Below are 22,822 nucleotides of genomic sequence, written 5' to 3'. Positions count from 1 at the left end.
GTGGCCGCAAGTCGGCAGGTTCCCGCCTCCAAGTGCGCTTGGCTGCTGCGGACGGTGGGCGAGGACCCTGAGGCGGGGATCCGCGCCGCCGCCCACGAGTGCAGTCCCGGGGTGTGAGAACACGGGCGAGCTGGGGAGGAGCGGGGGCGCCGCGGCGGGGCTGAGGAACCAGGCGGGCTGCCTGAGTCGGAGAGGTTTCTTCCGGCGGAGGCGGCGGGGCCGGGCCGGGACTCCGCAGGGACGCGCCCCCGCCGCCGCCGCCGCCGCCGCCGCTCCCCCGCGCGGCCTGAGGAGGCGCCGCCGCCACTGAGGGAATGCGAGCCCGGCCCGGCGCGCGCGGGCAGCAGCGGCCGCTGGGGTGCGCGGGGCACGGCGGCGCCGCGGCGTAGAGCTGTCCAGGCGGCCCCGGGCGCCCGCCCGCCCGGCGTTTCCTCCTCAGCCCGCGGCCGCCGCAGCGAGAGCCGCCCGCCAGCACGTGCGCCGCCGCCGCCCGCCTGCGACGCCCGGGAGCAATGCCCGCCGGGGCCCTGCCGCTCGCCCGGGTCCAGCAGGCGGCGGGGGCGCGCGGGGCGCAGCCGGCCGGGCCGGGGCCGCGGGGCGGGCGCTCCCCGTGAGGCAGCGTGAGGTGGCGGCGGCCCACCCGGGGCCGAAGAGGACGGAGCCCACGGCCGCGCTGAGCGGGGTGAGTGCGTCCAGGCGGCCGCTCCGCAGGCCCGTGGCTAGTCCCGCAGTGCCGGGCGCGGGCCGGGGACCTGGGGATCTGGGGCGGCGGCTCCCAGAGAGGCCCCGGCCCGCCCGCCCTCGAGCCGCCGGGGCTGGAGGAGGGAGCGGAGACCCGGGCAGGGAGGAGGGTGTGGCGTGCGGGAACCCCGCTCGGGAGATGGCCTCAGTGAGTCGCCGGCCCCGGATTCGTGCCCGAAACGCTGATTTCCGAATTTCCGTCGGTCGCGGCCGCGTGGGGGACCCCCGCCAGGGACAAGTGTCATAGCGGTCAGGGGGCAGGCGTGGGCAGTGCCGGTGCCAGGGCGAGGAAGGGGCTGTCGGCAGGAAACGGAGGTGAGCCCCCTGGCCCGCCGCCTCTGCTTCCCGCCTCCAGCTCAACGTCCCCAGGCCCGGGCCGTGACCTCTGCGTGTCGGGGGCCCAGGGTTGGGGTGTGGCCCGTTTCCATCCTCAGTGCCCCCTTCCTGTTGTTATGGGGGTGCCGCCTCTGTCTTCTTCACACCCCGAATCCTTTCTTATCCGTGGGAAGGCTGATCGGGGGGGCTTGGGGAGAGGGAAAGTTCAGTGTCACCCGCCCCAGTGTGCACTGACTCCCCGCAAGAAATCCCAAACGACCAGTCCAGGTGAACATAGTGCGTGCGGTGCAAATGTCATTTCAAGGCAAGTCCTCCAGGCTTGTCCCCTTTCCACCGACTTGCTCCTGCAGGCATCCTGCACTCCTCTCCCTCCCTCTGAAGTGTGGGCTGGGCGCCTCTGCAAACACCCTGGCCTACCTGCCTCCCCCACCCAGAATCTGGATTCTTCAAAGGAGACCTCACTGCAACATCTGTCTTTGTTCACGACCAGCTCTCTCCCCGGCCCCCATCTGGGAGTGACCAGAGCTGCTGATAGACCCCCCACTTCTGGAGGGAAGGCAGTAAGTGCTCCCCTTCATCTGAATCTTCTCTGACACCCATCCCCCAGACTCCTCTCTGCTCTGAACTCCCACTGCCTGCTATCTGTATCTCCTGTGTAACTCTTATCGACGTCTGCCTTATTTTATAGTTACTTTTCCATCTGCCTTATCTCCCCTGCTGGACGGTGAGCTCCAGGGCTGGAGTTGATTCATCTCTGGTCCCCTGCTCTGGTCAGTACCCTGCGTGCAGTCAGTGTCTCCGTGGAGCAGAAGGCCCTTCCAAGGCTTGCCTCTGGAACCCTAGCTTTTCTGGTTCCTGGACTGTTGCTGTTAAATTATTTTTCTTCCGTGAAGAGACTGTATTCTGTGGTTGGAATGGACTTCCAGCCCTCTCCCACTGCAGAGACAAACACAGTGAGCTAGGAAGGACTGTTTTTCTTGTAAGGAGTGGCTTGCCAAGTGAACAGGACAGTACATCCTCTGCCCTGAAGATGGCCAGGCACAGACTCTAGATTCTCTGGGTAGTGAGTGTTGAATGGGCCATTCTCTCTCCTGGCCTTCTCCAGCTGCTCAGGCATGGGAGGCAGTAGGGGAGAGAAGGGGACTGCGGGAAAGGGGAGAAGGGGACTGGGGTTCCAGGCCTGGCTTTTCCGCATAACTTGCTGTAGGAGCTTAACTAGGTCGCTTGATTTCTCTTGGTTGTGGTTGCACCTTATGGAATCTGAAAGAATTCCTTTGCGTATCTAAGGCCCCTTGGGATCTGGGTCCTGTCTACCTTTTCTGCCTCCTCTGCTAGCATTTCATTCATACTCTAAGCTGCAGTCCTCTCAGGCTACCTAGAGGCTTTCAAAGACTTGGTGCTCCCTTGCCCTCCATCTCCCCAGGTACCTTCAACTCTTCACTGGTTGAGACCCAGTCTTGGCCTTCACAGGTGGAACTGGTCCCCCTTCTGATTTTCGAACCACCCTAGTCTGACTTGCCTGCCACACAGAATGGCCCTTATCTATTTACATGTGCCCCCCACTAGACCGTGAGCTCCTGGGCGGTCAATGCTGCTTCATGTTTCTCTGCGTCCCCAATGCTTCGCTGCACAGTAAGGCACTTAGGAAAATAGTGAGAGGGTTGGCATAGATGAGCACTGATAGCCCTTCTTGTCCAGAGTCTATTGCTTATACATTCTCTGTTATGGGGACCCATTGCCTTCCTCCGTGTCTAGAGGCCTGTTTTAACACCAAGTAGATAGATGCTCTCCTAACCAGCCCATCCAGTTAGTCTTTCCAACTTGGTCTTCGAGAAGACCAGTCACAGAGGATGTGCAGTTATCTGTAGAGATTAGCAGAGGAAACGTCTGGTACTTCGAGATCACTGCCTTGCTGTTTATGGAAAAGATGTTGGGGGCCATGTGCTCTTTAAAGTAAACGTAGTGGTATTGCTCCAGTGTCTTTGGCCATAGGCAGGAGGAGCCACTGCTTATGACCGCAAGGTCAATCCAAAACGAGCCATTGGGTTCTTGTATGCCAGTTCTCAACTTTGCTTAGATGAGATCAATCCCTTTGCAGATAGTCACCCTGAAAGCTGCTTAACAGGACTCCCTGCCTCCAAACACAGATGCGGATAAGTGGTCTTTGCCCAGCTTCTCTGTAGGTCATTTGGTTGTTGTTTATTAAGCTTTTACTGGGTACCCTGGAATGTTATCAAATAGAGCCATGGCAAATCCTCATCTGGTTTACTCTAAAACCATAATCTGAGGCATTTCCCCCTTTTCTAAAGGCTTCCTACAGTGACCCATATTAAAAATTTCTTTTAGAATTTAGGGCCAGGCAAACTTTTCCTTCCCCCAGGAAACTAGGTTGCTTTCTCCTTTGATAATGAAAAGGAAGGTGGGGAAGGAAAACATGTTTTGTTTGTATACTTTGCACCATGCAGTGTGTGCTTGGGCCTCCCTGACACACCCTGCAGGGTAGGTTGTATTCTGCTGCTTTTTTTCCAGAGAAAGAAGTTAAGACACACAGAGAGGTCAGCTAACTTGCCCAAGTTTCCCTGGATTTGTACTCAGTTCTGCTTCTTTGCCACACTATGTGTGGCTCTTTCTATACCACACTATCTTTCCAACTGATTATGTCTCTCCTCTTCTCCTTGGCTTCCAGGCTGCTCAGCACACAATGTGATATTCTGTCTAGCAACTATATTCACTTGCCCTCAACATCAGCATATTTATTTCTGGACTCTTTTTTCTGTGTGTGTGTTTATGTGTAAATCTCTCTCTATATGCTCTTTATAAAGTTATCACAAAAGGTTTCTGGAAAACTGTATGGGTAAGAGAATTGAATATAGTAAGTAACATTGCTCGCTGGGCATGGTGGTGTGCACCTGCAGCTGAGGTGGGAGGATCCCTTTAGCCTAGGAGTGTGAGGCTGCAGTGAGTTATATAAGCTTGTGCCAGTGCACTCTAGCCTGGGCAGCAGAGTGAGACCCTGTCTCTAAAAGAAAAAATAAATAAAAATAAAAAGGTAACATTGTACCTAACACACTAACTCACAGTGTGGTTAGGGAGATGAGTCCACAGGTAACAAAAGGTATGTGTGATAAGAGTTGTTGAAGGTAGAGGTCAGAGGAGTAGATGCCCTTTCTGGGTAAGGCAGTCAGGGTTGACTTCCTGAAAGAAGTGGGACTTGAAGGAAGCCTTGAAGAATGGGTAGTTTTGATAGTCCACAGCAACTGTAAAGGTGTGTAGGACTTACATTCTAAAATCTGTGGTTATCATGATGGCCCTGCAAGACAGGTCTTCTGGTGGGAAAGGAGAGAATTGGTCCAGATACTAAAGTGGGGAGACTGGTGATGCCTTCTTCAAATCTTGTGTATCCTTGATGGAGGATCCCAGAACACTGGAGCTGGGAGGGCCTGCACCCTATTGAGGATGAGAGGCAGAGGCTGGAAGAATAGAAGTGATTTGGGCAAGACCTCTCTGCTAGCCTGGAACCCAAGTCCCTGATTACCAGTTTAGTGTTCTTTTTTTAAAGTGACAGCTCTGTACGTGGGTCCTTGATTCCTGTAAAATGAGTATGGAGTACTGACCTCCTCACGCCCAGTCTGGCAACACCAGGGCAAACCTCTGCTAAACATTTATGGTCAAACACATGACGAGTGATGTTAGGAGGGGCATGCTGGCATTTGCTTAAATTACTCTTTTTTTTTTTTTAACTTTTATTTTTTAAAAAATTATTATTTTTAGATGGAGTTTCGCTCTGGTTGCCCAGGCTGGAGTGCAATGGTGTGATCTTGGCTCACTGCAACCTCCGTCTCCCAGGTTCAAGTGATTATCCTACCTCAATCTCCCAAGTAGCTGGGATTACAGGCGCCCACCACCATGCCCGGCTAATTTTTGTATTTTTAGTAGAGACAGGTTTTCGCCATGTTGGCCAGGCTGATCTTGAACTCCTGACCTCAGGTGATCTGCCCTGAGCCTCCCAAAGTGCTGGGATTACAGGCGTGAGGCACCGCGTCCAGCTGTTAACTTTTAAGTTCAGGGATACAAGTGCAGGTTTGTTGCATCGGTAGACTTGTGTCATGAAGGCTTGTTATACAGATCATTTTGTCACTCAGGTACTAGTACCCATTAGTACCTAAACCTAGTACCCATTAGTTATTTTTCCTGATCCTTTCCCTCCTCCCACCCTTCACCCTCCAATAGGTCCCAGTGTGTGTTGCCCTCCTCTGTGTGTCCATATGTTCTCACCTTTAGCTCCCACTTTAGCTCCCACTTATAAGTGAGAACTTGTGGTGTTTGGTTTTCTGTTCCTTCATTAGTTTGCTAAGAATAATGGCCTCCAATTGCATCCATGTTCCTGCAAAGGACATGATCTCATTCTTTTTTATGACTGTATAGTATTCTATACTATGTGTATATATACCACATTTTCTTTTCCAGTTTACCATTGATGGGGCATTTAGGTTGATTCTATGTCTTTGCTATTGCAAATAGCGCTTCAGTGAACATACACATGCCTGTATCTTTATGATAGAACGATATTTTTAGTAGAGATGACGTCTTGCTGTGTTGCCCAGACTGGTCTGGAACTCCCAGGTTCAAGCAGTCCTCTTGCCTGGGCCTCTCTAAGTGTTGGGATTACAGGTGTAAGCCATTGCACCTGGTCAAATTATATTAACAACTGCCTTTGCCAGAGGACACAGGAAATAAACTAACAGGCAGGGTTCCAGTAATAGACAAATCAAAAACCCAAGACAGCCTTGGAGAGAGAGCCTGGAAAGATGAGTTTTACACTCTCCTTGTTGAAGTTCCCCATCCTTCACAAAGCTTTTCCTTGAGTGCCCTTGCCCCTGCAGTCCCTTATCTCTATTGTGGAAAGGGGTCTTATTAAGACCCAGCTAGTCAGAAAGATCAGAGGTCATGATCAGGGACGTCAGTGGGAGTCATGGGTCCAGGGAAAAGGCAGAGTGTTATCAGAGCAGCGGGAGGACCCAAGAGACCTTGAGGCTGATTCCAGTCTTGGAGCAGAAGCTGACAGCTCAGACTCCTTGTTGGGTGTGGACATGCCAACCTGCAGCCTTAGGAGCACATGACTGCAGGCTGGAATAGCTCTGTCTGAGGAAAGTATATCCTGACTATGCATACATGTATGCATAGTCATTTGATTCATATTGTTGGCCATAGTTAGGTTCTTTTTTTTTTCTTATTTTTTGAGACAGGGTCTCTCTCTGTCTCCCAGGCTGGAGTGCAGTGGCGTAATCATTGCTCACTGCAGCCCCAAACTCCTGGGCCGAATGATCCTCCTGCCTCAGCCTCCTGAGTAGCTGGGACTACAGACATGTGCACCACGCTGGTTAACATAGTTATGTTCTATAAAGTCCCGCTTAAAACACTGAGTTAGTGAACACTGAACCACCGCTCTTAGGGAAAACACAGGATTAGGCTTCTTTGAGCCTGTGGGCACAACATTTTCTTTAACCAATCCATATGTAATCTTATGTTGTATGTTTCTGTTGAAAGAGGTCTGGCGCGGTGGCTCATGCCTGTAATCCCAGCACTTTGGGAGGCCAAGGTGAGTGGATAATGAGGTCAAGAGATCGAGACCATCCTGGTCAACATGGTGAAACCCCGTCTCTACTAAAAATACAAAAATTAGCTGGGTGTGATGGCGTGCATCTGTAGTCTCAGCTACTCAGGAGGCTGAGGCAGGAGAATTGCTTGAACCCAGGAGGTGGAGGTTGCAGTGAGCCGAGATCGTGCCACTGCACTCTGGCCTGGCGACAGAGTGAGACTCTGTCTCAAAACAACAACAAAAAAGACACCCTATTTAATATGTATTATTGATTCATTAACATTAAACTCCTGGCCATCAACACTGTGACTCATGCCTGAATGAAGCTTCTCTAACATACAGATTTTCTCTGCATGTCATAACCATCTTGCACCCAAGAACTAGACTGCACCTCAGCACTATGATTGGGGGCCATTCCAAACAGCAAAATCACCAACACAGAGCACACAAGTGCCAAAAATATGGCACTGGACAGACCACAAAAAGGACCCTTGTTTCCATTAGGAGAGCTGAGATGGGAAGATAATGTCCTCTCCTTCAACCTCAGCAGGGAATGTGCCATCAGGCAACTTAAATTTTTTGCCAGTCTGCACAGATTCGAAAATGAATTTGAAAGCACCATGAGCATTGATTTTGGGGCTATAGATACATTTTAGTGAGTAGGTTAATTCACAAATATGGAATCCATGGATAGTGAGGATCTGCCACCTTTGGCCTCATGTCAGCCCCCATGGTGTATCCAGCCTAGCTCAGGGCACCATGCTGACGGTACTTAATGGGTGAAGGCTGGAGCTGCGGGATGAGGCTGTGGGCAGATTCTTGTGTTTGCTTGTCTTAGGTGCGAGAGAAAGACAAGCTGTCCTCCCTCAGCCCTCCTGTAGCTTCTTCTAGAAGGGCTGCTGCCAGCAGAATGGTGCCCATCTCTCTCTGCTCAGGTCTACAGGTAGGAGGGACTCTGTACTTTCATGCCGAGTGTTCTGGCGGCAGCCCTGCAACAGACTTGGCCTTTCTTAAGAGGAGCTGAGACCAATCCTTCGCCCAAAGGAATAATCCTCTTATGGAGGTGTTTCAGGCCAAGGTGGGAGGTTCCTGGGGCCCCCATGCCTCAAACTGTGGCCTTCTTATGCCTGGGCTGTCTCAGAGGAACCTTTCCCAAGTCTTTTGCCTATTGTGTGCCCTCTTAAGAATTGGTACCTAAGTCATACAGATTATTACTGTTTCTCCTCTGCAGAGCTGTTTATTTCCGTTTGAGAGGTGATTCCTGGGGAGGGCCTGAATTTTATCTTTTGGCAGCTGGGGGCTTCCCTCCCAAGTCTGAGGCACAGGCTGTGCCATGGAGCAGGGCTGTGCACTTTGCTGCTTTTTTTTTTTTTGAGAGGGAGTCTTGCACTGTCGCCCAGGCTGGAGTGCAGTGGCATGATCTCGGCTCACTGCAAGCTCCACCTCCCAGGTTCACACCATTCTCCTGCCTCAGCCTCCCGAGTAGCTGGGACTACAGGTGCCCGCCACCTCGCCCAGCTAATTTTTTGTATTTTTAGTAAAGATGGGTTTCACCGTGTTAGCCAGGATGATCTCTATCTCCTGACCTCATGATCCGCCCGCCTCGGCCTCCCAAAGTGCTGGGATTACAGGCGTGAGCCACCGCTCCCGGCCCGCACTTTGCTTCCGTTGTCCTCCTGGGATTAGAATCAGGCCCTTCGGCCTCCCGGCCCCTTAGGGAGGGCTCACTGGGCACCAGTGTCCTGCATGAGGTCGTGAGCCCGTGGGGGGCCTGGTTGTGGTACTGCTGGCCTCCACCCTCTGCTGTCTCTCTAGACAGCCCCTTGGAGGAAGGGAGGGAGGGGGGAGGGGGATAGGGATGTGTGTGTCAGGGTAGAAATAGGTGGCCATTCCCAGCTTCCATCAGTGGCGTGAGGTTGTCTGACAGGCAGGGCTTCCCCGCAGGTGTGGATGCGTGGTTAACGCTGGCTTGGCCATGGTGCTCTGGAGAACGGGAGGACAATCTCTCTCTCACACTGAAGGGCCCATTTAATTGCTTTCCTTGGTACTTTATAACAGTTGACTTTTCACTTGCTTTTTTTTTTTTTCATAAGAGGGAGAAAAACTCAACATTTTTTGCAATTAGAATTTTTCCCATGTGGGTAATCACACTGGAAAGAAGCATTTAAATCCCTTGAAAACCACACATAAGTGAGGCTCACAGAGCAGGGGGAACATTCAGTCAGCAGGGGTGGCCAGACGTGGAGGCACTTCAGCGGGTTATCATGTAAGGAAACAATTATTCCACGTTTATTTTGGATTTGCTTGTTGCAGCATATTTCAATTAGTTCGTCAATGTTGTGCATCTGACAGGCCAAACGTTTATTGTGGTTGAACCATCTGGGAGGTGGGAGGCCTGCAGCCTTCCCCATGGCAGTCAGGAACTACTAGTTTAAAGGAAATTTGTTTGATGTGTTTAAGAAGCCAACACTGAAACACCATTAATAACAAAATCCTCAATAATTCTGAAAGCACTCTCACCTATTTTGCCATCAATTGGGCATGCATCATCCGAGACTTCATTCTTCCCCTAAGCGGGACATTTTCCAATATGCTGAAGCAAAGTTTTGAAATGGCTTACTTAATTGGTCCAGAGCATGATTTGTATTAACCCAGCAAGGAAAATAGCTCACTAATTTATATTTGAGTGTGAAGTAGCTTATGCATTTGCTGCTGGGAGTAGCAAGGGATGCGTTTAGTGGATTCTTGCCATTAGTATGCAGCTGAGCTCCTGTCCTGTACTGTGATAGAGAGTGTTAGTTTGATTTCAGTTCCCAGCCTTGGGTGACTCACCAAAGCATTGTGAGTTCACGGTAATGACTGCTGACCGGTGCAATTTGTTGTGCACTCTTTTATAGTACCTGATTTCACCCATTTTTCATTTTACCTCAATTATTCCTCCTCACCACACCCCCGCTAAAAGTTCTCTTTCCTGAGGAATGTTCTGTCTGACTTTCCAGCAGAGGGGATAAAGGAATTTAGAATCAAACAAATAGGAGAGCCAGAAGGAACATTGGAAAAAACCGAGCCCAAGGGTTTGACCTTTCCACAAAGAGGAATGACTTTCCATTTCCCTGAAACCCTAAGATCACAGGGCTGGGTGTGGGGTGTTGGCGGTGGAGCGGGATTAAGACTCAAGGACACAGCTAGTGAACTGGAGGCCGGCTCATAAAATCTGGGACGTGCAGCTCACTCAGGTTTGTCTTGGTGGCCTGGGAGCTGTAGGACTGGAGTTTGCAGGGTTCAGGCCAGTGGCTCCCATACCATACCCAGCCTTATTGACTCTGTGTTATGGGCTTTTCTGGTGCTTAAGATTCCTGCTCCAGGAGACGGCTGCTCTTCCCTCTCCTGGGAAGCCTCCAAACCAGAGGCATCCCTGGTCTATCCCAGCTGCTTCTCAGGCTGAGGGGATCTCAGCTATTTGTGTCTGAGTTGCTGGTGCCAGGCGCAGTGGTATGGTGGCGATCCAGTGTCTGTGGATTGTTCTTGCAGAGGCAGTGGCTGGAGGTACAGAGAGGAGGGGCCTTTCCCGCTTACCCACCTTTTATCTAAGACACCACAGTGCATGGCATACTTCTGCCCATTGTGCTTCACAGGACTCTCACAAATGTTGCTGTGCCCATTTTACAGGTGAGGAAGCTGAGGCTCAGAGAAGTCATGGTGTGGCCCCCAGTGCTTTCATTTGTTGTGTCTCACAGACGGGGACCCTAAGACTCAGAGACATCATGACTTAGGCCTCACCGCACAGGGAGTTAACTGCTGACTGGACTCTAGACCTGATCCCTCATGTTCATGCTTGTATTCGGTCATGTTCTGTTACACAGCCTGTGCTGTTGTTTTAAAACATCAGTATTTCCTGATCTGGTTGAGTTTAAGCAGTACAAAGTACCTTTCCATTTGGGTTTGTGTGGGTTGTTTTTTTTTTTTTTTTCCTTTTCCTTTTTCCAAGAGGAAAACAGAATTCCTCTTCTGTTTATTCCTTTTCAAAGAGGCCAAACGGATGCATGGACTTAGAGCAGATTCACCAAGACAGGATTGCATGCTCTGGGATCACATCTGTTTATGTGACTTTGAGGCCAAATTCGGACCTACTTGTGAAGTTGTCCAGGCATGCACCTGTAGGCTGGAGGTTAGAGAGCAGGAGTGGGGTCTAGCTAGGCCTCTGGGGTGTGGTCCTGGGGGGTTTAGGAGTCTTACTTGAGAGTTGCTGCCTTTTTCTCCCTTTAAGGGAGAACGACGTTCAGACTGGCTGGGTGACAGCTGGTCAAGCAGATCCCTGTTTATGGCCTCCTTTCTGTTAGGGGGTGGGGCAGGGGATTTTTTAAAAAAGAGCAGAGTTCCTAGCAGCTTGTCCTGGAGGAGGGGCCTCGCTCACCTTCAGCCAGGGCCAGCTTAGTCTCCATCTTTCCCTGAGCCTGCTCACTTTTGCTCTTTCCTTGTTCTCTGACTCATTAAAGAAGGAGCAGGGGCCCAGAGCTGACCTCAGGAATAGGGCAACAGGAAGCCAGGTTGGGGAGGAGGAGGCTGGAACTCGTGGCTGCGTCCTCTGGGGGTGCCCGCCTTCCTTGCTGTCTCTGTGCTCTTCTGGGCTGAAGGAGCAGAAGGGCCTGTGGCCAGTGGGCTAAGAGGATTAAGAGGTTATGCAGGTGGGCCCAGTGTGGGAATCTTTGACTCGGGTCCCCTGAGCAGGAGTCATAGGGCCTGCGTTCCCCGGGGGCCTAAGAGGGCATGTCCGGAGCAGCTGAACCTGGGTTCTTCATCTAGATAGAGACACATCCCTTGAACTTCTCAGACCATCTAGAATTAGACCTGCATTGCTGTCCTCTTGATTTAGCTCCCAGGGCCTGGGTGTCCCAGCCAGCTGGTGGGGTGCCTGGGGACACTGAATTATCCCTTTTTACGTTCCCTCAGGTTGCCTAACTTGGTTCTAAATTTGAAAGAGGAATTTAATTAAATCTCTGGATGAAAGAAAACTTGGGGGAGGTGGTCTGTGGGGAAGGGGTGATAGTAAGTCATACCTGGAAAAGTAGAAGTGGACTACTTGGCCTCTGGGATGGCCAGGATTCCCCCAAAAAGCAAACAGTGAGGTCTCTCCAGGTGGTGGATTGCCTTCCTGCTCTCCAGGTGGTGGATTGCCAGTTTATTCCTACTCTCACTATAGTCTTGCCTAGGTGCTTGGAATAATCCAGAAGGATTCCAAGTTTCTGGCCATGTTAAGGCTGGAGATGCAGAGAGAAAATGCAGTAGATTCCAGCAGATGTGGTGTGTGGGAGAGGACAGGAAAGGTCTCTGGAAGCCCAGTGGAAAAAGAGAGGCACCAGATGAGGCTTTGGACAAAACAGGAAAGAAGGCAGAGATGTGCTATTGTCTGGTTTTTTTTTTTTTTTTGGAGAGAGAATCTCGCATTGTCGCCCAGGCTGGAGTGCAGTGGTGCGATCTCGGCTCACTGCAAGCTCCGCCTCCCGGGTTCACGCCATTCTCCTGCCTCAGCCTTCCGAGTAGCTGGGACTACAGGTGCCCGCCGCCACGCCCAGCTAATTTTTTTGTATTTTTAGTAGAGATGTGGTTTCACTGTGTTAGCCAGGATCTCGATCTCCTGACCTCGTGATCCACCTGCCTCAGCCTCCCAAAGTGCTGGGATTATAGGTGTGAGCCACCATGCCCAGCCAATGATTGTCTGTTTTTAAAAATTGAGGTGAATTTACACATGATATGAAATTAAACATTTTATTTATTTATTTATTTATTTTTGAGACAGGATCTCACTCTCTCACCCAGGCTGGGGTACAGTAGCACAATCGTAGCTCACTACAACCTCAACCATTTGGGCTCAAGGGATCCTCCTGCCTCAGCCTCCCAAGTAGCTGGGACTACAGGCTTGCATCACAGTGCCTGGCTAATTGCCTAATTTTTTGTAGAGGCAGGGTCTTGCTATATTGCCCAGGCTGGTCTTGAACTCCTGGCTTCAAGTGATCCTCCTGCCAAGTGATCCTCCTGCCTGGGCCTCTCAAAGTGCTATGATTACAGATGCGAACCACTGTGCCCATCCTATAAAATTAAAAGTATTTTAATTTGAAAATTAAAATTTAATTTTATAAAATTAAAAGTATTTTTAAAGTATATAATTCAGTGTTATATAGTATATTCACAACAGTGTGCACCCATTGGCTCTATCGAATTCCAGAACACTTTCATCACTCCAGAAGGAAACCCTACACCCATGGGCAGTCACTCCTCATTCTTCCCTCTCCCAGCCCCCTGGCAACAACTCATCTACTTTCTGTTTCTATTGATTTACCTATTCTGAACATTTCATATACATGGAATCATATAATGTTTGGCTTTTTTTGTTTTTTTTTTTTTGTTTTTTTTGAGACAGAGTCTCGCTCTGTGGCCCAGGCTGGAGTGCAGTAGCACAATCTCGGCTCACTGCAAGCTCCGCCTCCCGGGTTCACGCCATTCTCCTGCCTCAGCCTCCTGAGTAGCTGGGACTACAGGTGCCCACCACCACACCCGGCTAATTTTTTTGTATTTTTAGTAGAGACGGGGTTTCACTGTGTTAGCCAGGATGGTCTCGATCTCTTTTTTTTTTTTTTTTTTTTTTTTTTGAGATGGAGTCTGGCTCTGTAGCCCAGGCTGGAGTGCGGTGGCCAGATCTCAGCTCACTGCAAGCTCCGCCTCCTGGGTTTACGCCATTCTCCTGCCTCAGCCTCCCGAGTAGCTGGGACCACAGGCGCCCGCCACTTCGCCCGGCTAGTTTTTTGTATTTTTTAGTAGAGACGGAGTTTCACCGTGTTAGCCAGGATGGTCTCGATCTCCTAACCTCGTGATCCGCCCGTCTCGGCCTCCCAAAGTGCTGGGATTACAGGCTTGAGCCACCGCGCCCGGCCTGTCTCGATCTCTTGACCTTGTGATCCGCTCACCTCGGCCTCCCAAAGTGCTGGGATTATAGGCGTGAGCCACTGCACCCAGCATGTTTGGCCTTTTGTGTTTGGTTCCTTTCACATAACATAATGTTTTCAAGGTTCAACCATGTCATATCATGGATCAGTACTTCATTCCTTTTTTTTGTGGTAAAATATACATAATATAAAATGTACCATTTTAAACATTTTTATTTTTGAAACAGGGTCTCTCTCTGTCACCTGTGCAGTGACACCAACACAGCTTACTGCAGCCTCGAACTCCTAGGCTCAAGTGATCCTCTTGCCTCAGCCTCCCAGGTAGCTGGGACTACAGGCATGCACCACCATGTCTGGATAATTTTTGTATTTTTTTGCAGAGATAGGGTTTTGCCATGTTGTCCAGGCTGGTCTTGAACTCCTGAGCTCAAGCGATCCACCCACCTCAGCCTCCCAAAGTGTTGAGATTACTGGCGTGAACCATTGCACCAGCTAGCTGTGTTTTCTTTTTAAGACTGACTAATGGTTCCTTGTAGGCATACACTACATTTTCTTTCTTCATTTGTCCATTTATAGACATTTAGGTGTTTCTGGGCCAGTAGATTTTGACTTTGGTTTGCCTCTGGATGAGAAACAACAAAAGACAACTGAACTAGAAGGGTTTAGGGCCATCAGTTGTGCCATTTCCAAGGTAAGTGACCATTGATAGTTGCATCTTTCTTTTTTTTCTTTCCTCCTCCTCCTCCTCCTTCTTATTCTTCCTCTTCTTCCCCTTCCCCTTCCCCTTCTTCTTCTTTTTTTTTTTTGAGACAGAATCTCGCTCTGTCACCCAGGCTGGAGTGCAGTGGCGTGAACTTGGCTCACTGCAGCCTCCACCTCCCAGGTTCAAGCTATTTTCTTGCCTCAGCCTCCTGAGTAGCTGGGACTACAGGCGCGCACCACCACGTCCCACTAATTTTTGTATTTTTAGTGGAGATGGGGTTTTACTGTGTTCTCCAGGCTGGTCTTAAATTCTTGGCCTCAAGTGATCTGCCTGCCTCGGCCTCCCAAAGTGCTGGGACTATAGGTGTGTGTGAGCCACTGCGCCCAGCCACAAGAGCACTTTTCTGTGCCTTGGTTCCAATACCCACCTGGTGACAGTAGCAGTGGTCCCTCTCAAGGCTGCTGTGTGGATTCAGAGAGACTGGCTGGGAGGGTGGCTTTATGATCTATCAAGTACAATCATGAGCTGCTGTTGTCCTGGTCAGGCACAGAGCAGGTATTCATCAGTCATGGGTATGAGGGTTGGTAAGGCACAGCCTTCTTCTGCCCACCTGGGCCTTCTGTGGTCTGGAAGGAGCTAGAGGGTCTCACCTGTGACTCTGTCTGCCAGAGGGCCCCCTTTCCTGCAGAGGTTCTGGGGCCAGCTCCAGGAAAAGGTGGCGGGTAAGTGTCCTGGCTCTCGGTGGCCTTTGGAATGTGTGCTGACTCCTAGCAGATAGTAGCAGGGAAGGCACAGGGCACATGGCCTCCTGTAGTTCTGTCCCCTTGGTCGGCCTTTTTGTTGCTCCAGGAAATGAATCCAGGAGGATGACATGGGCAGCTTCCTGGGTGGCTGACTCAGATCAGAAAGTCAGTCTGGCATTCACAAAGTCACACTTGCCCTCATTAGGCTAATTAACTTTCGATGAGAAAGTGCTCCATGAGCAAGTGACTTAGGAAATCCATTTTCAGGCCGGGGTCAATTTTGTGTGCAGTGGTGCCTACGATGCTGTGCTGTACATTTCCATATTCACCAATTTAAAGGTGCTTAATTATTATTATTATTTTTTTGAGATGGAGTCTCACTCTCTCTGGCTGGAGTGCAGTGGCGTGATCTCGGCTCACTGCAATTCCTGCCTCCTGGGTTCAAGCGATTCTTCTGCCTCAGCCTCCCAAATAGCTGGGACTACAGGCACGAGCCACCATGCCTGGCTAATTTTTTGTGTATTTAGTAGAGATGGGGTTTCACTGTGTTAGCCAGGAAGGTCTCCATCTCCTGACCTCGTGATCCTCCCACCTTGGCCTCCCAGAATGCTGGGATTACAGGCATGAACCACCATGCCTGGCTGAGTGCTTAATTATTAACTTAGGGCTGGGTGACTAAGGAGGAGTTGCATTCAACATGCTTTGAGAATTTTAAGGCCATTTGTGAATTAGCTGTAATATGGTAAATAATCATACTCTTTTTTTTTTTTTTTTGAGACAGAGTCTCGCTGTGTAGCCCAGGCTGGAGTGCAGTGGCCGGATCTCAGCTCACTGCAAGCTCCGCCTCCTGGGTTCATGCCATTCTCCTGCCTCAGCCTCCCGAGTAGCTGGGACTACAGGCGCCCGCCACCTCGCCCAGCTAGTTTTTTTTGTATTTTTGGTAGAGACGGGGTTTCACCGTGTTAGCCAGGATGGTCTCGGTCTCCTGACCTTGTGATCCGCCCGTCTCAGCCTCCCAAAGTGCTGGGATTACAGGCTTGAGCCACCGCGCCGGGCCAATAATCATACTCTTAATCTTGTGATCTGTGTTCTAGATTACATGGAAGATAAAGTGAGGCCAAGGGGTTGATTTATTGAAGGCCACGGGGATTGAGATTGAGGGGGAGTCAGAAAGAACAAGCAGGAGGCCCCTTTCTTTTTCTTTCCTTTTTTTTATCCAAAACGGAGTCTCACACTGTCGCCCAGGCTGGAGTGCTGTGGCGCGATCTCTGCTCACTGCAAGCTCCGCCCCCTGGGTTCACGCCAATCTCCTGCCTCAGCCTCCTGAGTAGCTGGGGACTACAGGTGCCCACCACCACACCCGGCTAATTTTTTTGTAGTTTTAGTAGAGGCGGGGTGTCACCGTGTTAGCCAGAATGGTCTCGATCTTCTGACCTCGTGATCCGTCTGCCTGGGCCTCCCAAAGTGCTGGGATTACAGGTGTGAGCAACTGCGCCTGGCCTGCAGGAGGCCCCTTTCTTTAATACCAAGTTAAATTTTTTATTTTTTGTTACTTTTTCTGGTTTTTATAAATGTGCTTAAATTTTTTTTTTTTTTTTTTTTTTTGAGACAGAGTCTTGCTCTGTTGCCCAGGCTGGAGTGCAGTGGTGCGATCTTGGCTCACTATAAGCTCTGCCTCCCAGGTTCATGCCATTCTCCTTCCTTAACCTCCCGAGTAGCTGGGACTACAGGTGCCCGCCACCACACCCGGCTAATTTTTTGTATTTTTAGTAGAGACGAGGTTTCACCGTGTTAGCCAGGATGGTCTCCATCTGACCTCGTGATCCACCCACCTTGGCCTCCCAAAGTGCTGGGATTATAGGTGTGAGCCACTGTGCCTGGCCAAAAAATTTGTAAGTAGTATGTGTTCATGGGAAATTAACAAAGATAAGTTAAAAAATCACATAATTAAAAAATATCCATCAGCTGATGAATGGGTAAAGAAAATGTGGCATTCAACAAAATAGTATTCAGCCATAAAAAAGAAGAAAATCCTAAACTGGGTAGGGTAGCACAGGCTTGCAATCCCAGCTACTTGGGAGGATCACTTGAGCTCAGGAGTTTGGGGCTATGGTGTGCTATGATCTCGCCTGTTAATAGCTACTGCACTCCAGCCTGGGCAGCATAGCGGGACCCTGTCTCTAAAACACCAAACAAAAAAGGAAATCTTGCCATGTGGAATAACATGGATGAACCTGTAGGACATGATGTTACATGAAATAGAACAGTCACAGAAAGACAAATGCTGCATGATCTCACTTATACAAGGTACCTAGAGTAGTCAAATTCATAGAGTCAGAGAGTGGAATGGTGGTTGCCAGGGTCTGAGGGGAGGAAGCAATGGGGAGTTAGTAATCTATGGGCATAATGTTTTAGTCAAGTGAGATGAATAAGCTCTAGGGATCTGCTATACAACATTGTACTTATAATCAACAATAACATATTTTACACTTAAGTTTTGGTAAGGGGGAGGTCATATGTTACTATGCTTATCACAATAAAATTTTTAAAAAGTCAAATGGTTTAAAAATATTTAAAATGAAAGTACATTATTCCTAGCTATAAACATGTTTTATTTTTGCTTTTTTACAAAAATGGAACCTGAACCTGCAGGTTGCAGGTTTGTTCCTGCCACTGGGAAGGGTCCCACCTTCACCCTGGATGTCTTTGCTTGACTTCTGCCTTTGTGGTCTCCTAGGCTGGGTGTGGCCAGATTTAATTCAGCGTGTGTAAAGTGCTGGCTGGTGTGGGGCGTTTCCAGCTGACACACAGTGGGCACTGCGAAAGGCTGCTTTCCATGAGAATGTCTGTCCACATGGTTAGGTTCCCGGGCTAGCCCACTAACAAAACATGATCCACCACGCATCTGAATTTCTGAGTTTTGTCCTGCTAGGCCTACCAGCTACAGCACCTGTGCTTGTTGGGGAACTTATTGAATACCAGAGGCTCACTTCATCCCACAACAACCCTCTGTAATGAACTCTATTGTACAGATGAGAAAATAGTCCCACAGAGGCCTTACTTCCTCAAGGTCCCATGGCTAACAGATTCAAATTTAGGTCACCTGGCCCTGAGCTTTATGTTAAAGTGCTGCTTTTGATAGTTCACCACACAACAGGCCTATTTTGGAGTTAAATAGGCTTTTGGAATCTAAGCATTTTGTAAAACCCTTTTTTTTCCTTGTAAGTGGGAAAATCTGTCCCGGGCACACCCCAGAAGGAACACTTCATGTTTTCAAGGCTTGAGAGGAGCCTCCCTGCAGCCTGGTTTGAAGGAGGCATTTGTGTGTACAAAAACGGTTGTGCCTGGAGGTCTTCCTGGCACTGACTCATGCGAAGCCCAGTTGTCCAGGACCCTGTGGGTGACACCGCTGCAGACTCTTGCAGGAGGTGTGGAGTGGTGGTTTCCATCACATCACCAGTGTCCTGGGTGTACTCTTACCTGGTCATATGGCTCAGGGGTGGTCACTGGGCTTGGCAGAACCCCAGCACTTTGGGAGGCCAAGGCAGGCAGATCACAAGGTCAGAAGATCGAGACCATCTTGGCTAACATGGTGAAACCTCATCTCTACTAAAAATACAAAAAATTAGCCGGGCGTGGTGGCACGCGTCTGTAATCCCAGCTACTTGGGAGACTGAGGCAGGAGAATCGCTTGAACCCAGAGGCAGAGGTTGCAGTGAACCAAGATTGCACCACTGCACTCCAGTCTGGGCAACAGAGCGAGACTCCATCTCAAAAAACAAACAAACAAACGGATAAAGTAGCTCCTAATTGGAGATATTCCTTATGTTGAAATCTTTGCCTATCCCTCAGTCTCCATGTTTTTAAGAATAGTGAGGCTGGGGCTGAATGCGGTGGCTCACACCTGTAATCCCAGCACTTGGGAGGCCAAGGTGGGCATATCACCTGAGGTCAGGAGTTCAAGATTAGTCTGGCTAACATGGATCTGGGGACATAGAGATTTGGGCAAACTTTTTTGTCTACAGTGAGGGATGAGCGTGTGTGTGTGTGTGTGTGTGTGTGTGTGTGTGTGTGTGTGTGTTCATTAATTATGTGATGCTAAGGTTGCCTTCGGTAGTTCATCTAGATATTTTTTTTCCCCATTCCTCATGTTTCTCCTTTTTCCTGTATTTTGGATTCTCCATTCGAAGGCAGGGAAAGAGGAGGAGGTTGAAGGGAAAAGTATTCTAGTCCTTTCCAAACATTATCATGAAAGGTTTATCAAGGGAGATCGAAACAGTCTCTTCTTGCTACCACCTACTGTCATCCCACAGAGTTTAAGAAAATACTCAAATTCTCTGTCTTCCGTTGGCATCAGATTCACAGCCCTACCTTTGGTGGGAAGTGACCTTGGTGCATTGGCTCCATTCCCACAGTGGACATAATTGAGGCTCTGAGCAATCGATATATTTATTCAGGGTCACACAGCCAGCAGGCCACAGAGCTGGAACTAAAATTGGATTTTCCTGACCCTACAGCCAGCATTCTTCTTCTTTCTGCTGCTCTGTACACAATGGCAGGAATGAAGTTGGCAGATGGCAGGGATTTGCCATGGAGCCATATCTGGGGCTCTTATGGGACTTGCCTCTTCCCTGCCTCTAAAATTTCAGTTTTGGCAAGTATTGGCAAGGATGTGGAGAAATTGAAACCTTCATGTGTTTCTGGTGGGAATGTCAAATGGTTGCAGCTGCTGTGGAAGACAATTTGGTGGTTCCTCAAGTGGTTAAACATAAAATCCCCATGTGACATAGTAGATCCACACCTAGTTCTGGGTCTATACCCAAGACACTTGAAAGCAGGGACTTGAACAGATACTTGTAGCTTAATATTCATAGTAGTGCTGTTCTCAACGGCCAAACGGTGGAAACAACTCACGTGTCCAGCAGTTGATGAGTGGGTAAACAGAATGTGGTCTGTTCATACGCCATACTGTTTGGTTCCATCAGACAATATGTGTCAGCATTCCATTCCTCTTTATGGCCAAATAATATTGGCCAAGTATTGAATAAACTATGGATGAACCTTGAAAACATTTTAAATGAAAGAAGTCAGACACAAAAGGACAATATTGTATAATTCTACTTATATGAGGTACCTAGAGTAGGCAAATACACAGATAGAGAAAGTAGAATAGTGGTTATCAGGGATTGGGGAAGGGAGATGGGGAATGAGTGTTTAGTGGGTACAAAGCTTCTGGTTGGGATAATGAAAATGTTCTGGAAATGGATAGTGGTGGTGGTTGTACAACATTGTGAATGTCCTTGATGCCACTAAATTTTACACTTATAAATTGTCAAAATGGTTAAAAAAGGAAAGAAAGAAAAGAACAAAAGAATGACAACAAACAAAAATTTCAGGCTTATAGGGCTGTTCATGAATACTGCTTAGAACCTCCAGTGGCTCTCGGGGCTAGACCACACCTTGCCCTGTGTTTATGGAGCGCTGGCTGTCCCAGGCGCTGCGAGAGGCAACCCCACACCTGTGGCCCAGCTGAGAGCTCCTTGCTCAACAGTGTACTCGCCATGCTCTTAGGGGAGTGGAGGGGGGTGTTCCTGGCAGTTAACGGCCACGTCTGGTCCCTGCGTATGAATGACATCTGTCTCTGGAACACTTGTGCACCTGACGTTGGGCATGTCCTTATATGGCTCTCGCTTGCTCTTAGTGAGTGGAAAGATAAATACCTTTTCAAAGAGCAGATGCCAACTGCCTGCGGTCCCTGACATCCACAGCTGCAGAGCGAGTGGGAGACAGTTCTGTCAAGGGGCAGGTGCTTCAGCCCTGGGGGAGTCGGGCACTGGGTGTGCCGAGAACCCAACAGCCCTCATGCAGACAGCCTGAATGTGGAGCAGGGTTCTGCCATGGACATGCTGTGAGACCCTGAGCAGGTCACATGCTTTCTCAGAGCTTGTCTTTCCTTCCTGCCTCTGGTTGGTCCTGAGGTTTAAAGGAGAATGTATGTGAAAGGGCCCAGCACAGTTCCTGGCACCTCCCGGAGCTTGACTTGCACTTGGATTCATCCTTGTGCCTGGCCCATGTGATGGTCCCTTCCAGTAAGCAGTCACAGTTGGCCCGGGGCTGCTGCTTCCGTCAGGACCTTGCACAGACACAGGCTAGGAGCTGCTCTGGAAGAGCAGTGGAAGGTGTGGCTGGCTGGCAAAGTGAGGCTCTGTGATTGGGGCAAGAGTAAGGATGATGTCCTTGAGGGATTCCAGATGGAACCAGACCCTCCCTCTGCCTCCTGGAGCCTCTGCTCCTAGGGCAGGCATGCAAGGGCTTGTGTACTACCATATCTTTGTGTTAATTCCCTAGGGCTGCCATAACAACCCACCAGAACTGGATGGCTTAAAACAATGAAAATGTATTATCTCACAGTACTGGAGGCCACACATCCAAATTTTGAGTTTCAGCAGTTTGGTTCCTTCTAGAGACCGCAAAGAGTATCTGTTCCCGGCCTCCCTCCTAGCTTCTGGTGGTTGCAGGCCATTCTTGGCGTTCCTTAACTTGAAGACACATAATTCCAACCCCTGCTTAAGTTGTCACATGGTTGTCTCCCTCTGTGTCTATCTGCCTCTGTGACTTTTATAAGGACACCAGTCATTGGATTTAGGGCTCACCCTACTCCAGTGTGACCTCACCTTAACTAATGACATCTGCAGTGACCCTGTTTCCAAGTAAAGTCACATTCTGAGTTTCTGACAATGATATGAGTTTTGGGAGGACATTCTTCTACCCAGTATAATCTCCATATTTGTTGAATGAATAAATGAATGAATGAATGAATGAATGTGAAAGCCATCCTCACACGTCTGCTCAGGTGTATTGATGTAGACTAGAAGGTGGGGATGTCTCTGGTGACCTAGGCATGTGCGGGTGGGGTGGGGGACAGCACCAGGATCATCTCCTTTTCCTGTCCAAGCCTCTCCTATTTCTGGCCTCTACACCCTAAGCCTAGCACCCTGGTCACCTCCTGACTTAGCCAGTTTTTCAGGTAGAAGCAATTACATCTATTACAGGGAAAGCTGTTCTCATCTTCCTTTCTGCCCAGCATCTCAAAGCTCTTTTATTTCTCTTCCCCTTCCCCTTGGAGCCAAGAAGGACATAGGGATGGCTCAGTGATGTTGGGCAAATGAACCCTGCCCCCAACCTTAGCTTCTGTTTTCAAATGAAGGAGGCAGAGCTGGGTGTTTCCAATGGTCTTTTCCATCTATAATTATTTCTACTGTTTTACTGCTGAGATAAGTGTGGGCCAGGAAAGTGTGCCCTTCCGTCCCACACAAGGTAGGACTGAAATCCATAGGCCCTCGTTTCCAGCCTGTCCCCAAATGCTCTGTGCCACCTCCTGGAAGCCCTGTGGGATTAGCATGATTCATGTGTGGTTCCCTGGGGTCCTCACTGTGCCCTGTGTGTGACACATTGATTCACAAGTACTACTAGCCCGGGCGACTTACTGAGACCCCATCTCTGCAAAAAATTTCAAAAATTAGCTGGGTGTGTACCTGTAGTCCCAGCACTTTGGGAGGCCAAGGCGGGAGGATCGCTTGAGCCCAAGAATTTGAGGCTGCAGTGAGCTATGATCGTACCACTGCACTCCAGCTTGGACAACAGAGCAAAACCTCATCTCAAAAAAAACACACGAAAAACAAAATGCACAAGTACTAGCCTGCTGTTCAGATGGTATTGCAGGAGTGTGCATGTGCATGTGTGTGTTGTTTTCCCCATC

The 22,822-nt window shown here is 49.5% G+C and overlaps 1 protein-coding gene across 1 annotated transcript in view; it reads left to right on the top strand.

Moving 5' to 3' along the window:
- LOC144332671 (uncharacterized) overlaps positions 1 to 22,822 on the top strand; it is a 42,651-nt gene that overhangs the window by 604 nt on the left and 19,225 nt on the right. Inside the window, exon 3 of the mRNA XM_077953108.1 lies at positions 119 to 682. Coding sequence (XP_077809234.1) covers positions 119 to 624 — 506 coding nt within the window. The 3' untranslated portion in view covers positions 625 to 682. The remainder of the gene's footprint in view (positions 1 to 118; positions 683 to 22,822) is intronic.

Source organism: Macaca mulatta, chromosome 11, assembly GCF_049350105.2.
Source record: "Macaca mulatta isolate MMU2019108-1 chromosome 11, T2T-MMU8v2.0, whole genome shotgun sequence".
Lineage (NCBI taxonomy): Eukaryota > Metazoa > Chordata > Mammalia > Primates > Cercopithecidae > Macaca > Macaca mulatta.
Note: the sequence above shows the minus strand (reverse complement) of the source record. Positions and strands in the feature narration are given on the sequence as shown.